This window comes from Salmo salar, chromosome ssa14, assembly GCF_905237065.1.
Source record: "Salmo salar chromosome ssa14, Ssal_v3.1, whole genome shotgun sequence".
NCBI lineage: Eukaryota > Metazoa > Chordata > Actinopteri > Salmoniformes > Salmonidae > Salmo > Salmo salar.
The window spans coordinates 74779614-74797041 of NC_059455.1; the positions used below are offsets into that span (position 1 = coordinate 74779614).

The 17428-nt window shown below is 45.9% G+C and overlaps 1 protein-coding gene across 1 annotated transcript in view; it reads left to right on the forward strand.

Moving 5' to 3' along the window:
• Window positions 1–13270: 13270 nt before the first annotated feature.
• LOC106570299 (endonuclease/exonuclease/phosphatase family domain-containing protein 1) overlaps window positions 13271–17428 on the forward strand; it is a 31832-nt gene continuing 27674 nt past the window's right edge. The window contains exon 1 of the mRNA XM_014142466.2: window positions 13271–14589. Coding sequence (XP_013997941.1) covers window positions 13739–14589 — 851 coding nt within the window. The 5' untranslated portion in view covers window positions 13271–13738. The remainder of the gene's footprint in view (window positions 14590–17428) is intronic.

The window sequence follows — 17428 nt, forward strand, 5'->3', positions numbered from 1 at the left end:
TGTTGGAAAAATTACTTATGTCATCCACAAAGTAGATGTCCTAACCGACTTGCCAAAACTATAGTTTGTTAACAAGACATTTGTGGAGTGGTTGAAAAGCAAGTTTTAATGACTCCAACATAAGTGTATGTAAACTTCCGACTTCAACTGTATATTCACATAATAAACTTGTGATGATTAATCCCAACGTGGTTTTATTGAAATCAACGTTTTTGTTGAAAAGGTTTTACTTTGGTAAGATGTGGCTTAGCTCACCTTTGAGTCAAGTTACAAGCCATAAACTGTCTTCTGAAATGAATTGTCCTCCGCACCAAGATGCACGCTATATTTCACCAGCAGGGGGCAGTCAATAACTACTGACTCCTTCATATCCCAAACAGCAGGGATTATCAACTAGATTCAGCCATGGGATGATTTTGTTTCTTGAGCAAATGGTCTGGGGGACAGAACTTAATTACAAATAATTTGTAGGATTGTTATTTGACCACAAAAACCCAATCAGATATATTTGACTAAAACAAAATTATTTCAAACCTTGCTTACATTTGTATATGATTACGTGCTTCTCTTGTCACACCCGGATCTGTTTCACCTGTCTTTGTGCGTGTCTCCACCCCCCTCCAGGTGTCATGAATCTTCCCCATTATCCCCTGTGTATTTATACCTGTGTTCTCTGTTTGTCTGTTGCCAGTTCGTTTTGTTCATGAACCCGCCCAGCGTTTGTTCCCTTGCTCCTGTTTGTTTCTTGCTACTGTTTCCTAGGCCTTCCCGGTTTTGACCCTTCTGCCTGCCCTGACCCTGAGCCTGCCTGTCATTCTATACCTTGCCCCATCTCACTTGATTATTGACCCCTGCCTGCCCTGACCCTGAGACTGCATGCCGTTCTGGACTCTTTGCACATTCTCTGGATTACTGACCCCTGCCCGCCTTTGACCTGTCATTTGCCTGGCCCTGTATTAGAAATAAACTTTTGTGTCTTTGACACTGTCTGCATCTGGGTCATTCCTGAAACCTGATAGTACGAACTGGCCATGACTGACCCAGTAGACTCGGACCATCTCCGTAACGCCATCTCCTCCCAAGGAGCCACCATTGGAAGGCACAAGGAGTTGCTTCGTGGTCTTATGGAGGGGTTCCAGACCTTGGTCAAACGCCACGACCAAGCATTGAACACATTTCTGGAGCAATTCTGTGGGTTGTCTACTATGCAGCCTACCACGACGGTAACCTCCCAGCCCCTCAGTAACCCGGCTGTTAGTGCGCCATCACCCCGGTTTCCCGGGAACCCCGCTTACCTTCACCAGAGTGCTTCGATGGAGAGTCGGGCACCTGTCGGGTGTTTCTCGCTCAGTATTTACTCATCATTGAGCTGCAGCCCTCCTCCTTCCCCGTAGACTGCTCTAAGATAGCGTACCTCATCACGTTGATGTCCGGGAGGGCTCTCGCCTGGGCTACGGCAGTATGGGAACAACAGTCGGCCGTATGCTCCAGTCTGGAGGAGTTCGTGGCAGAGATAAAGAAGGTCCATTGATGCTCCATTGTCCGGGAGAGAGGCTGCCCAGAAGTTACTCCAGATTCAATAAGGCTCCCGCCGACTACGCAGTGGCTTTCCGCACGTTGGCAGCTGAGAGTGCCTGGATCCCGGAAGAACTGTTCGACATGTTCCTGCATCGAGTTTTGGAGGAAGTAAAGGACAAGCTTGCTGCCCGGGAACTACCGACGGATCTCGACTCGCTCATCACCTTGACCATTCGGATTGATGGGCGACTACGGGAACTAAGGAAGGAGAGGAGATCTGATTTCATTCACCCCTCCAAGGATCCCACCTCGCCTCAGATGTATCCCGGAAGTCCCCGACGGCTCCGTTGCCGAGAGAACCTGAGGCTGCCCGAGTTCCCCCGAGAGTTTCCGAAGGCTGACGATTCACCTCTTCCCGAGCCCATGCAACTAGGCAGAGCTAGGCTGTCTCCAGCTGAACGGCTATACAGGCTTCACACTAAGAGCTGCCTGTATTGCGGGACTACTGGTCATTTCGTCTCCACCTGTCCACTAAACCACCAGGCTCACCGGTAGGAGCGAGTACTCTGGTGGGTCATATGGAGTACTTTTCCTCTCCCCTTACTCGCATCCCTTTTCATGCCATGTTGCTGTGGGGGAACCAGTTGAAATCTCTCCGGGTCCTCATCAACTCTAGGACCGATGAGAGCTTTATGGACGTTACCCTGGCTTCCGAGCTGGATATCCCCACTCAGCCCCTCTCCATTCCCATTGACGTTAGAGCACTGGAGGGGGCTCTATAGGCCGGGTCACCCACAATACTACCCCCATCAACCTACGTGTGTCAGGGAACCACAGCGAGACGATCCAGTTCCTGCTCATTAAGTCTCCTCAGGTTACTGTGGTATTGGAATTCTCCTGGCTCCAGGGACACAATCCCCTCATTGACTGGTCTGCCGGTGCCATCATGGGCTGGAGCCCGTTCTGCCACGCCCATTGCCTGAAGTCAGCGCAGCCTGCCCCGGGATGTCTTCCTGGGGCCTTGGAAGTTGCCCCGGACCTCTCCACCATTCACGCGGAGTACCAGGACCTCCGGGAGATGCTCAGTAAGGCCCGGGCCTCTTCACTGCCACTGCACCGACCTTATGACTGCAGGATTGATCTTCTCCTAGGTACCACTACACCCCAGGGATGACTGTACTCTCTGTCGGGTCCGGAGACCAAGGCTATGGAGACCTACACTGAGGACTCCCTAGCTGCTGGGTTCATCTGTCCTTCTGCCTCCCCTGCCGGCGCAGGGTTCTTCTTCTTCTGGACGAGTGGAAGACTGCCTTCAACACGGCCAGCGGCCACTACAAGTACCTGGTCATGCCCTTTGGCTTACCAATGCCCCTGCTGTGTTTCAAGCTCTGGTTAATGATCTTCTCCATGACATGTTGAAATGGTTAATCTTCGTCTACCTCGATGACATCCTCATCTTCTCCCGCCCTACTCAAGAACACGTGCTCTACATTTCCACAGGTTCTCTAACACCTCCAGGAGAACCAGCTTTTTGTAAAAGCCGAGAAGTGCGAATTCCATCGCTCCTCCATCCCCTTTCTGGATTACATCATCGCTGCAGGGAGCGTACAGATGGATCCCGGGTGAGAGGTGAGAGCGGTGGTGGATTGGCCCCAGCCTACGTCCAGAGTACAGCTGCAGTGTTTCCTGGGTTTTGCCAACTTTCATTGCCTGGCTTCCCCCCTGTCTGCCCTCACCTCTCCCAAGGTTCCGGTCACGTGGTCCCCAGCTGCTGACCAGGTGTTCCGGGATCTCAAACACCGCTTCAAACAGCTCCCATCTTGTTTCATCCTGACCGTCCCGCCAGTTCGTGGTGGAGGCCGATGCTTCAGATGCGCCTCAACGCCACAGAGAGGAACTACAATGTGGAGAATCGGGAGCTTCTCGCAGTGAAGATGGAGGAATGGAGGCACTGGCTGGAGGGAGCGTAACATCCATTCATTGTGTGGACCAACCACAATAACCTGGAATATCTCCGCACTGCCAAGCGCCTCAATTCCAGGCAGGCTAGGTGGACCCTACATTTCACCCGGTTCAATTTCTCCCTCTCTTACTGGCCAGGATCCAAGAATGTCAAGCTGGATGCGCTGTCACGGTGCTATAGCCCCACGACTACTATCCCAGAACCCGAGACCATCCTTCCCACCTCGTGCCTGGCGGAAGCAGGTTCGGGAGGCACAGGGTTCCCAGCCAAACCCGGGGGGTCCAGATAACCGGATGTTCGTGCCTGATGCGGTCCTCTCCACGGTCCTGGAGTGGGCCCACTCCTCCAGGCTTGCCTGGCACCCGGGCTCCCGTTGGACCCTGGCTTTTGTGTGACAACACTTTTAGTGGCCTACCATGGTTCCTGACGTCTCCGCGTTTGTCGCCGCTTGCACGGTCTGTGCACAGAACAAGACTCCTCGGCAAGCTCTGGCTGGTCTCCTCCAACCTTTGCCTGTCCTTCACCGTCCGTGGTCTCACATCTCCCTGGACTTTGTCACGGTCAGAATGGCGGTGTTGCCATCAGACGGGGGGGGCCCGTTGTGGATCAGTTTTCCAAAGCCGCTCACCTCATTCCTCTCCCCAAGCGACCCTCTGCAAAAGAGACGGCCCATCTCATGGTGCAGCACGTCTTCCAGATCCATGGACTGCCAGTTGACATGGTTTCCAACCGGGGTCCTCAGTTCTCGTCCCGGTTCTGGAAGGTGTTCTGCATCCTCATTGGGTCGTCAGCCAGCCTGTCCTCTGGGTTCCACCCCCAGTCCAACGGCCAGTCGGAGCAAGCCAACCAGGACCTTGAGACTACTCTGCGCTGCCTGGTCTCTGCCAACCCCACCACGTGGAGCCAACAGCTTGTGTGGGTTGAATACGTCCGCAACATCCTTCCCTGCTCTGCCACGGGCCTATCACCTTCTGAGTGTTCACTGGGGTATCAGCCCCCAATCTTTCCTGATCAGGAAGAAGAGGTCAGCATACCTTCTGCCCAGATGTTTGTCCGCCGCTGTCGTCATACTTGGAGGAGAGCCCGGTAAGCCCTCCTCAAGACCACCTCCAGGTATTGACGACAAGCAGATCGCCACCGGACCCCGGCTCCCCGGTATCATCTCGGGCAGAAGGTATGGCTGTCCACCCGGGATCTGCCCTTCCGGGTGGAATCCCGCAAATTCTCCCCCCGGTTTATCGGCCCATTTCCCATCTCCAAAGTCATTAGCCCCTCTGCTGTTCATCTTCTGTTGCCCCGTACCCTTCGTATACATCCCACCTTTCATGTGCCCAGAGTTAAACCCATATCTCACAGCCCTTTGTCTCCTTGCCCCACCTCACTAGATTATTGACCCCTGCCTGCCCTGACCCTGAGACTGCCTGCCGTTCTGGACCCTTTGCACCTTCTATGGATTACTGACCCCTGCCTGCCTTTGACCTGTCGTTTGCCTGCCCCTGTATTAGAAATAAATGTTTGTTTCCTAGACACTGTCTGCATCTGGGTCATACCTGAATCGTGATATCTCTATTATGTGTGAGAATACTTGAACAGATTTCCAAAGATGTAATCACGTGGAGCTGATTTCCTGGTGTTTTTAACACTCTTTTATGTCCAGTTGGGGAACCCTGCCATATAGTCATAGGTCATATCTCAGGAGTTTCCAGGCTATGCTTGATCACTCTTATCACACACTTTCTCTCTGTGTCCTTGAACATTCTACTCTTTAGACTTGAGTACCTGATCATCTCATCATGGTGTACTCCAAACCTGAATCCTGCTGACTAGAGAAATGCACTCAGATTTTGCATGAGTTCATTGGGGAGATCCCTGATTGTGTTTGATGCCTTTTACCCACATCAGATGAAAGAGACTAAAGGTAAAAGTAGATAGTCTCTCGTTTAATGTAAGTGGCAAACAGGAATTCCTTGGTTGAGGAAATATAGTGCTTAGTTAGCACAATTACAAATTGACCAACAAGCTGAAATAAGTTGAATTGGACTATTTTCTTTTCTCATTGTCCAAATTCCTATTTATTTTTTTATTTTTTTTATTTCACCTTTATTTAACCAGGTAGGTCAGTTGAGAACAAGTTCTCATTTACAATTGCGACATGGCCAAGATAAAGCAAAGCAGTGCGACACAAACAACAACACAGAGTTACACATGGAATAAACAAATGTAAAGTCAATAACACAATAGAAAAAATCTATATACAGTGTGTGCAAATGAGGTAAGATTAGGGAGGTAAGGCAATAAATAGGCCGTAGTGGCGAAGTAATTACAATTTAGCAATTAAACACTGGAGTGATAGATGTGCAGAAGATGAATGTGCAAGTAGACATACTGGGATGCAAAGGAGAAAAAAATAACAATATGGGGATGAGGTAGTTGGATGGGCTATTTACAGATGGGCTATGTACAGGTGCAATGATCTGTGAGCTGCTCTGACAGCTGATGCTTAAAGTTAGTGAGGGAGAAATGAGTCTCCAGTTTCAGTGATTTTTGCAATTCGTTCCAGTCATTGGCAGCAGAGAACTGGAAGGAAAGGCGGCCAAAGGAGGAATTGGCTTTGGGGGTGACCAGTGAAATATACCTGCTGGAGCGCGTGCTACGGGTGGGTGCTGCTATGGTGACTAGTGAGCTGAGATAAGGCGGGGCTTTACCTAGCAAAGACTTATAGATGACCTGGAGCCAGTGGGTTTGGCGACGAATATGAAGCGAGGGCCAGCCAAAGAGAGAATACAGGTCGCAGTGGTGGGTAATATATGGGGCTTTGGTGACAAAACGGATGGCACTGTGATAGACTGCATCCAATTTGCTGAGTAGAGTGTTGGAGGCTATTTTGTAAATGACATCGCTGAAGTCGAGGATCGGTAGGATAGTCAGTTTTACGAGGGTATGTTTGGCAGCATGAGTGAAGGATGCTTTGTTGCGACATAGGCAGCCGATTCTAGATTTAATTTTGGATTGGAGATGCTTAATGTGAGTCTGGAAGGAGAGTTTACAGTCTAACCAGACACCTAGGTATTTATAATTGTCCAGAACTGTCCAGAGTAGTGATGCTGGACTGGCGGGCAGGTGCGGGCAGCGATCGATTGAAGAGCATGCATTTAGTTTTACTTGCATTTAAGAGCAGTTGGAGGCCACGGAAGGAGAGTTGTATGGCGTTGAAGCTCGTCTGGAGGTTAGTTAACACAGTGTCCAAAGAACACGGTATAGTTTACTTTTACCTGTTTGTACTTTTTTCTTTCCGTGTTACTCAAACAAAAAGGGTCCCTTTGGACTCCCCACTGCTGTGTGGAACTCACACACACTGTCCCAGCCACTCTAGAATCACGCCATAGCCCCTCTGTCAGCCGGCTATATTTGCTCACCTTTCTACTTGCTGATTGGTCAAGGGTTTTACCTGGTCATCCAGGTGATTGGTGCCTTGACCAATCTGAACAGACCAGTCTAAAGGTCCAATGTTTCAGCCCACATAGCGTGGTATTGACTGACCATTCGTGGAGACAGGGATGTAGACCATGCATTGGACTGTCTCCCAATATTGTCTGCCGCAAAGAAAGTGAACTGATACCCCTGATGATTATAACTCTGTTCTGTAAAGTATATTCTGTTGTATATTTGCTGTTACTTTCTGATTGAACAATGTAAAGTTAATGCAAAATAACTTTTGTTCATATCTAAATATCATCTTGGTCATCTAAATAAACTTCGGAACCATCCAGTTAGGATGATTTTGAGACCAAATAATTGGTAAGACTTAGCTTGACTTTTTTCCCTGCCAAGAACTTTCCTTGAAAGTTTGTTTCTTAAGTCCTTTGTTGTTGTAATACATTTTTTACTGTTGTTTTTTCATCATATTTACTTGGACAGAAAATGCACTATGACACTTAAGAAGCATTATGACCATCAGAATCATATAAGCCACCCAGACCTATGACGTACATGCCCTTATGTCAGTCATCAGTCAAAAAGAGGGTGTCTTGTACTACTCCTGAAATCTGCTCCTGCATTCATCCCAGTCATCAGAAACAGAGCATTGAGGTAGCTGCATGTCTGACATCAATGTGTGCGCAATTACAAGGATAATTTAATATGGTCAATTTCAGAAAATGTTATATAACATAAACATAATGTTGACAGTAGGCGATGGTGTAATGGAATGTTTTGCCTTGTGTGGTAGGTTTTGAAAGTCTTATGTAGGTGTCAAAACCAGCCATAAAATAATGCAATATATGTATATGTCACAACAACTATAAATAAATGTGTCACGACAGTGTTATGACCATATTATGACAAGTTATGTCAGCTGTAGAAATATCAAATCAAACCAAGTGAAATGCTTGTATTATGATACAGTTATGACGTGTCATAATAACGTGTTATGACACTGGATGTCAAGTAAAGCGTTACCAAAGTGAATTATTGTAAAAGATATGATGGTGATCTAGGAATTAGCTGATCGTAATAGTTAAGCAGTAAAAGCCTGCCAATAGAATTTGGGTCTACTATTGACCGACACCCTTTGACACAGAAAGCTGTGTTGGCATTGGTCCTTGGTGTCTGTCTGTTGACCACATCAGCCAAGTCAAACTGGACAAAGGTCAAGGTTCACATCCTGCTGGCCCTGTGCTCAGTCAGCACCCATGGAACCATGCAGTCCAGAATGAACGTCCCTACAAACCAGGTTTTAATCATTTATATTGAGCTGAGGATAATAGCCAATTACTCCACTCAAAGTAATTGCATAAAATTTCAGTTCGGCATAGTGCATTTTGATCACACATATACTGCATTGACCTGCTAGGGAGCAATGAAGAAACTGAAAAAGATATCTTCCTCAGCTTTTCTATCATCCCTGTGTATTGTCACTTTGGGGCCTGCCTCAGTTGTGGGCTTTCTCTAGACACTGTATGCGTCTCTTTCACGTTGGTATAAATTATTTGGAGATAGGCGCAGAAATACATAATCTGGGGTTTTAACACACCCAAAATAAACACGTATACAAAACACTGGGATGTACCCAAACAAAAGAGCGAGGGTAAACCTCGTAGAACGACACGGGACCTGTAACACACAACGCACAAAACACGCAGCACAGGCTGAGACAACGCATAGGTACTCACACCACCAACGGACATGGGAACAATAATCGACAGACCAATGGCGAAACAAAGGGCACATTTATACAAATACAATCAGTGAGGAATTAGAACCAGGTGTGCGTAATGACACAGTTCAGTGCAGCCTAGAAGGCCGGTGATGTCGACCTCCGGAACTGGTGAACAGAATGAGCAGCAGTACCGGGGGGATCCGTGACAGTCTCTATCAGTCCACTTAGGTATAAGGATCCCTGACTAATTACAGTGCCCTATTCAGCTCTATGCCTCAGTGGAGTGGTTACTAATGCTAAACCACTGGCATCAGCAGTCTCTTGCTGCCCGGTCCATGGGAAACTGGATCCAATCTTTGTTACATAACACTGTATGACACTCCGATCTCCCTCACTGTCCACAGCACTCGGTGCCTTTCTCTAGTCTATCACCCCTGAGACCTCCTTTTTGCCAAATACTGTTCCATAGCTGGTGAAACACAGGGGCTCTTGCTAAATGCAGTCCCCTGACTTGGCTTGCACAGTCTGTTCTGCTTAATAGCTCCCTTTGACAATGACCTCCTTTAGATTTTTTTGGAGCTCTGTGTGTGGTGTGCTGGAGTGGGTCCAAGCAGACAGACAACAGAGGGAGAAGAATTGCTGCTGCGCTGTCAGCAAGTTTAAGCTCTTTTCTCTGTGTTCCCATGGCTTGGACAAGGCAACACATAAACACACACTGTGCGACACACACTTGCTGTTCCACACACACAGGCAGTACACACACATTTGCGAGGGGGCGTGCTGTGGGATTATTTAAGATACTCTTTGAAGAGGTAGGGTCTCGGATGTTTTCTGAAGATGGGCAGGGACTCTGCTGTGCTAGCTTCAGGGGCAAGCTTTGAAGGCTGAGCGGGAGCTGCCCTCCCTCAAGGGTGGGAGGGCCAAGAGACCAAAGGTGGCAGAACAGAGTACTCCATTTGGGGTGTAGGGTTTGAGCATAGCCTGAAGGTAGGAAGGGTTCTTCTTTTTTATTTATTTTACCTTTATTTAACTAGGCAAGTCAGTTAAGAACAAATTCTTATTTACAATGACGGCCTAGGAACAGTGGGCTAACTGCCTTGTTCAGGGGCAGAACGACAGATTTTTACCTTGTCAGCTCAGGGATTTGATCTTGCAACCTTTCGGTCACTAATCCAACGCTTTAACCGCTAGGCTACCTGCTTGCTGGCTCCGTAGGCAAGCACCATGGTCTTGTAGTGGATGCAAGCTTCGACTAGAAGCCAGTGGAGTGTGTGGAGGAGCGGGGTGACATGGGAGAACTTGGGAAGGTTAAACACCCGGTGAACTGCGGCATTCTGGATAAGTTGCAATGGTTTGATGGCACAAGCAGGGAGCCCAGCCAACACACACAGTGCACTTACTTGGTGTGCCACACTCACCCGCTCTCTATTTATCTCTCTCTTGTTGTGCCGCAGTATGGTTGCACAGCAGTACGTTAGTCTCTGGACCCACTAAGGGATCAGGGGCCAGATTCTATTCTATTCTGTCTGTGTGTCTGCATCGTTTCACCACGTGTGCTCTCTGCCACCATGGAGACTGGCCTTTTGTTAGCCAGAATCCCATTATGTCATTGGACCAGACAATGTTTGTGTCTGTGTGTCTTTGTGCATCTCTGACTGCGTTTACAGAAGAAGCCCAATTCTGATCTTTTTTTCACTAATTGGTTATTTCAACAATCAGATCAACTCTGAAAAAGATCTGATGTGATTGGTCTAAAGACCGATTAATGAAAAAAGATAACATGAATTGTGCTGCCTGTGTAAATGCAGCTTAAGTGTGTACATTCTTGGAAAAAAGGGTTCCTTTTGGGTTCCAGGTAGAACACTTATGGGTTCCAGGTAGAACCCTTTTGGGTTCCATCTTGAACCCTCTGTGAAAAAGGTTCTGCATGGAACCAAAAGGGTTCTACTTAGAACCAAAATGGGTTCTCCAAAGGGTTCTAGATACCTGTACATGGTCTAGATACCTATATCCAAAGCCACTTACAGTTGGTGAGGGCATGCATGTTTTGTATGTGATCCCTGTGGGAATTGAACCCACTCCCTTGGCAGTGCTAGCACCAGTTTTGCCAACTGTGACACTTCGTATACGTGTCTGTGTCAACATGGGCAAATACGTTTTAGTGGTGATATGATCAGAGTAACTGAGAGAAGTTGGTTAGGGGTTAAGAAGACAAGGTGTTGGTTGTCCTCTGGTCACACTGCAGCTCCATGCTCTGTAGACCAACCTCCAGCCCTCTCTCTGCAGGTCAAGTGGGGCCAGGAGCCTTGGCTGCCACAACTAGAGGATTAGTAAGTCAATATTGGCAAAGAAGTGGCATGGAACAGAACACAGGGTTACTGGCAGAGAAAGATGACACCTCAATATCTGTCTGTTCATCACGTATGATATCTAAATCTTCTCAGCTATTTCTGACTGTGTTTACTTTGTTTTGGATTATCCAAAATTATCAAACTGTTTTGGTACATCTTGTTTTGTGGTTTTATTATCTGCAGACATACATTACCTGTTGGTGATTTCTCAGTGATTCTGACCTTGGTATTGCGTAATAAGAGCAGTGTTGAAGTGAATGTGGAAGTGTTCTGACTTTGAGCCATTTCATGAAACACTCTGATGCTATATAAAGAGGTGTGATGGGAACACTGCAAGCATGGCTTTCCCCATTAGTACTGGTGGGGGTACTGTACTGGTGTAGGCTGCATGGCGATCAGATAGCTTCCTGTCTACAGCTTCCTGGTTTATGCTAGGTAGATTCCTGGGCAGGGGTGGCCTAGATTTGATGAATCAGGTGTATTTAGAGCAGGGCTAGAGCAAAAGCCTGCATGCACAGTTCCAAAAGGGAAGTCCACTGCTTTGTTATGCTGAACCCACACAACATAATGTCCACATTGCTTTTAATTAAGATTCCATTCTGACAAAACAAAATAATCAAATAAACTGTTGCACAGCTCTGTTACAGACATGTAGTTCAGAAAGTGTTATAAAATTCAACAGTTTATCGATCACCAACTTTATGTCGCTAGAGATGAAATCCAACATATTCCCATTTTGGCTCATATAAAATGCAAATTAGATGCTAATCAGAGGAGAAAAAAACTGTAATGTAGAGAGCCAGAATGGTATTACTTAGCCTGGCTGTACATTGAAACTGGCCACAATGCATCATGTTATGTAGAAATCTTCAGCACCTCTCTCTCATTGGTTGTTCTGTTGTCTGCAGATTTCTATTTGAATGGAGAAGGACAAAATGGGTGCCTAGTTTATTTACTTCCATTTTAGAGAGAGAGAGAGAGAGAGCCTGGTGGCTGTGAGGTATATGAAGCTTTGAAATACCAATGTATATGATATCCCTGCTTGCACAGTGCCCGCATATCTGTGTATTTATTTGACTGAAAATAAATGAAGTGTTGTAACACTATTTGAAATGCAAAACTGAGAACATGTAGGGGCCTCTGTGACTGTGAACAACATGGAGACACGTTTGATTATTATTGGCTATTAAGTGGCTGTGTGTAAAAAGTGATGTTACACATATTATATTGAACAAAAATATGAACAACAATTTAAAAGATTTAGTTCAAATTAAACTTTTTTTGTCACATGCGCCGAATACAACAAGTGTAGACCTTGAACTGCTTACTTACAAGCCCTTAACCAACAGTGCAGTTCAAGAAGAGTTAAGAAAATATTTACCAAACAAACTAAAGTAAAAAATTATAAAAAGTAACACACTAAAATAACAATAACGAGGCTATATACAGGGGGTACCGGTACCGAGTCAGTGTGTGGGGTTACAGGTTAGTTGAGGTAATTTGTGCATGTAGGTAGGGGTGAAGTGACTATGCATAGATAATTTACATTTACATTTACATAATAAACAACAAATAGCAGCAGTGTACAAAACAAATGGGGGGGGGGTCGTCAATGTAAATAGTTACAGTTCATATAAGGAAATCAGTCAAATCAGGCCTGGGAGGGCATAGGCCCACCCACTTGGGAGCCAGGCCCACCCAATGGGGAGCTAGGATCAGCCAATCAGAATGACTTTTGCCCCACAAAAGGGCTTTATTACAGACAGAAATACTCCTAAGCGCTTCTTTAGTAAAATAGAAAAGAGGATAAGGTGAAAAAAAGCTGCCTACTTAATTGAAATAAATCTGGTGTACCCACTTGTGTAACCTTCTGAACCCTTCATAGGTGTCAAACAGAGACCAACAGATTAGGAGATTTAATCGAAAATCTAATTTTAGGGTTTTGATGTGGATTAAGTTTTTTAGAACCTGTTGTTTAAGTAATATTCCTTGTAACACATACAATGGATTATACCTCTCCACAGTTGATTAATCCTTTTGTAAAAAAAAAAATGTTATGCAAGTGAAAGTAGGCTAGTTTAAACTATTAGGCTACGTTTTATATGTGATAGCCTGAATAGAGATATAACATTTTGACAGTTCTTTCTTTAGACTGTAACCATTTTGATTTAAGCATGTGTTTTAATGTACTCTGCATCAGATCTGAAGTCATCTTCAGAGTAGAACACTTGGACAGAAAAAACGGATTCGTCGGTCAGATTAGAGCCACGCCCCCCTGGTGTGACGATGAGACCAGCTGGCGTTTAATCCCAACACGATTCTGCAGCATCAACTCGCCACTGGACAGTTCCTCTAGGCAAACTGACCGGTGTGGACGGGTAATATACCTGAATACTCAGCAAGGAAATAACACCAGCTTCATGACAAAAATGGAGTGAGAGACAGCTAAACGGCTAAAGAATTGGACTTGCGAGGGGAACCGCTGTTTTGTGCATATGTTCTATCTATTTTAATCCCGAAAAAGCAAACACACGATAACATACTACGGGTCATATGTTTGTCAATTAGTAAAAACTGTCTTGAATGCAGGGCATGTATCTAAGCAATAGTCGATCAATCACACCGTAGTCTACTTTTCCACGTTGCGCGCCTGCTGCGGTGCGGCTGCTTTCGCCGCTCTGCCCGGTCTACCCACGGTCTCTAGACTTCGAAGCCACTGTGAATTGCACTGCCAACTGAGCCGCAGCCATGGGTGGGAATTTGGGGTGCCACCGCTCGATCCCCAAAGACCCGACGGATTTCAGCAACAGCAAGCGCAAGTTTAGCGCAGCGTGCAACTTCAGCCACATCCTCGTGAACCAGGAGCGGTTGAATATCAACACGGCCACCGAGGAGGAGCTGATGACTCTACCGGGAGTGAACCGTATGGTAGCACAGAATATCGTGCAGTATCGGGACTGCATTGCGGGGTTTAAAAAAGTAGAAGATTTGGCTCTCGTGAGCGGAATTGGTGCCGGCAAACTGGAGATCATCAGACTGGAAATATGCGTCTCGAGCAGGACGAGTTCGTCCCAACACTCGCCGTCGTCTCTGCGTAAAGACTTCGAACCCCACCTGTCATGCACAGGTATGAACATTAATACCGCCACACCAGCGCAGCTCATGAGCATCCGTGGCATCACGGGTAAAATAGCGAATAACATAGTAGAATACAGGTTAGAAAACGGTCCGTTTAAAAGCATCGAAGACTTGGTGAGGGTCAATCACATAAACTCGTCTCTATTGGACAAAATCCGCTTTCAAGTGTACGTGGAGCGTTCCAGAACACCTTCCACCAATACCAACGGGGGGTTGACATACACCACCAAGTCTCATCCGAGCCCCACATCGTTCAGTCTCCTGAGTGAGGACCTGGATCTTCCAGCCGGGGGGCCGACTCGGATCATGTCTGTGCGGCCCGACGTGGAGCCTCCTTCGGGGATGCGGGAGGGGAAGGCGGTGGTCAGGGTGGCTACCTGGAACCTCCAGAACTGCTCCTGTGAAAAAGCCAACAACCCTGGCATCAAAGAGGTCGTGTGTATGACACTGCTTGAAAATGAGTAAGTATTGATCTGAAACCTACAAACGGTCCTTTTTATAGACATATGTTGTCCTGACATAATGACATAATGACAGGCTATTATACATTGTAGATTACACGGTACAAAATATTTAGGAACAACTTCCTAATATTGAGTTGTGTACCACCTTTTGCCCTCAGAACAGCCTAACTTTGTTTGGACCTGGGCAATACACAGCCTGCTTTCATAGACCAGACATAACATGGTAAATGTAAATCCGAGACATTCAAATTAGGTTATGTTTGGTATGGTTACTTAAGGGTGGTTGATCACCGTGGATGGTTGGGCATATACAGTTGAAGTCGGAAGTTTACATACACTTAGGTTGGCGTCATTAACTCGTTTTTCAACCACTCCACAAATTTCTTGTTAACAAACTATAGTTTTGGCAAGTCGGTTAGGACATCCACTTTGTGCATGACACAAGTAATTTTTCCAACAATTGTTTACAGACAGATTATTTCACTTATAATTCACTGTATCACAATTCCAGTGGGTCAGAAGTTTACATGCACTAAGTTGACTGCGCCTTTAAACAGCTTGGAAAATTCCAGAAAATGATGTCATGGCTTTAGAAGCTTCTGATAGGTTAATTGACATCATTTGAGTCAATTGGAGGTGTACCTGTGGATGTATTTCAAGGCCTACCTTCAAACTCAGTGCCTTTTGCTTGACATCATGGGAAAATCAAAAGAAGTCAGCCAAGACCTCAGGAAAAAAATTGTAGACCTCCACAAGTCTGGTTAATCCTTGGGAGCAATTTCCAAAGGCCTGAAGGTACCATGTTCATCTGTACAAACGCTAGTATAAACACCTTGGGACCACGCAGCCGTCATACCACTCAGGAAGGAGACTCGTTCTGTCTCCTAGAGATGAATGTACTTTGGTGCCGAAAAGTGCAAATCAATCCCAGAACAACAGCAAAGGACCTTGTGAAGATGCTGGAGGAAACAGGTACAAAAGTATCTATATCCACAGTAAAACGAGTCCCATGTCGACATGAAAAACCGCTCAGCAAGGAAAAGCCACTGATACAAAACCGCCATAAAAAAAGCCAGACTACGGTTTGCAGCTGCACATGGCGACAAAGATCGTTTTTGCTATCTAATGAGTTTTTGCTATCGTTCTTTTTTTACATCCGTTATTAGACAGTGGCAACGATGATGATTAGGAACATGGTCTTTTGCCTGCTGATGCCTGCATTGCAGTGACGAAAACGATATGACAACAATAACGTCTAATGTAACTGGCCCCTCTAACAGTACAACTGGCCCCAGCAAGGCCCCCCCCAAGTTGAAATGGTCTAGAACCGCCACTGGTGGGTATGACATCCCCAGTAGACTGTGTGTTTAGTTCAGGTGGTTGTCTTATATAACCCCCAGAAGAGAGAAGTGCGATGCAGCAGTGAGTATAGAAGCTCTTCCTGGCCCTCCTCAGTGAAAGGGGAACACATTCTCCCCAGGTGGTGTTAGGACACACCGACACACTGTTTGTGACTGAAACTATCCCTGGTGTTACGACAGAAACGTCGTGGTGGCCGATGATTGGCTGAATTCCTGGGGCGCAAGGTGGTTGGAGATGTCAACAAAGCAGCATGACAGAAATATGATGGCAAGTTTTTGATCTACCGGTAGTGTCTTTTGAGAAAATGTATGAAGTGATCTGTGCATTTGAACAACAGCTTAAATACACGTGTTTGACTTTTGCATGTCAAAAACAAAATGACCACTGTTTTGAACAGATTTGATTATACTATTATAGAATGAGCTACCAGCTCACGAACGAACGAGCTCATGCATCAGGGAGAATGCAACAAGCATGCAGATGCAATAAGTGAAAACACTTTATCGAACTGGGGATAGCTAGCTAACATATCAGAAAGCATCATGCGCTAGCCAGCTAACTTTCATTCTGAAATAACTTCATATTTTTCGAGTTAGAAATTAGTTTTAGAAAGTCTTGAAATTGGCATGAGGGAGAACTAGCAAGCTACCAGGTAGATAACTGGTTAATTTGACCCAAACAATCTACCAAACTATTTCTCAATGTTTCTCAAAACTAGTGTTGCTGTCTAATTAATATGATCAGGTTGTGTGACACACCCGGTTTTAACGCTGTTTGTGTCCTACCAGATCCGTTCTAGATAGAGAAGGTTCTAGATAGTGTATCCCTCTGTCCTTCCACTCTTGTTGGATATAGTTGTCCGGTTTATCTGGTCCCAGGCTCCCATAACTGTTATGATTTATTTATTTACAAGTTAATTACAATTACCTTTTTTGTTTAGTGCCATCTGTACCTGATAGAGTAGGTGTATTCGGAAGTAAGCCGTCTGATATGAGAGACTCATTGGGAAGAGGAGACTAGAGCAGAGCCATACGTTTTGACTGAACGGATGCACATCTGAGTGCCCCAGGACCATCCATTTACTTTGTGCTGCTATAATTTATGCTATGAAATCCTGCAGTTTCATTGGGGCAGTTCCCCATCATAGCAAATAGCTGGAAAACCCCACCAAGCAATGTTCGCATGGCCTCTGCACCCATGGAGGCAGAGCTGTTGCTGCTGGCAGTCCCTGAGGGGCAGAGTAGTAGCTGAACAGCATGTTTTCAACAATATATATTTTTTGAAACAGGAAAATATACACATTTACTGCACTTTTATGAGCATTTTAAAACAAAATCCATGAATTATATAATATATACTGTGTACAAAACATTTAGAACACCTGCTCTTTCCATGATATAGACTGAGCAGGTGAAAGCTATGATACTTGTTAAATGCACTTCAATCGGTGTAGATGAAGGGGAGGAGACTGGTA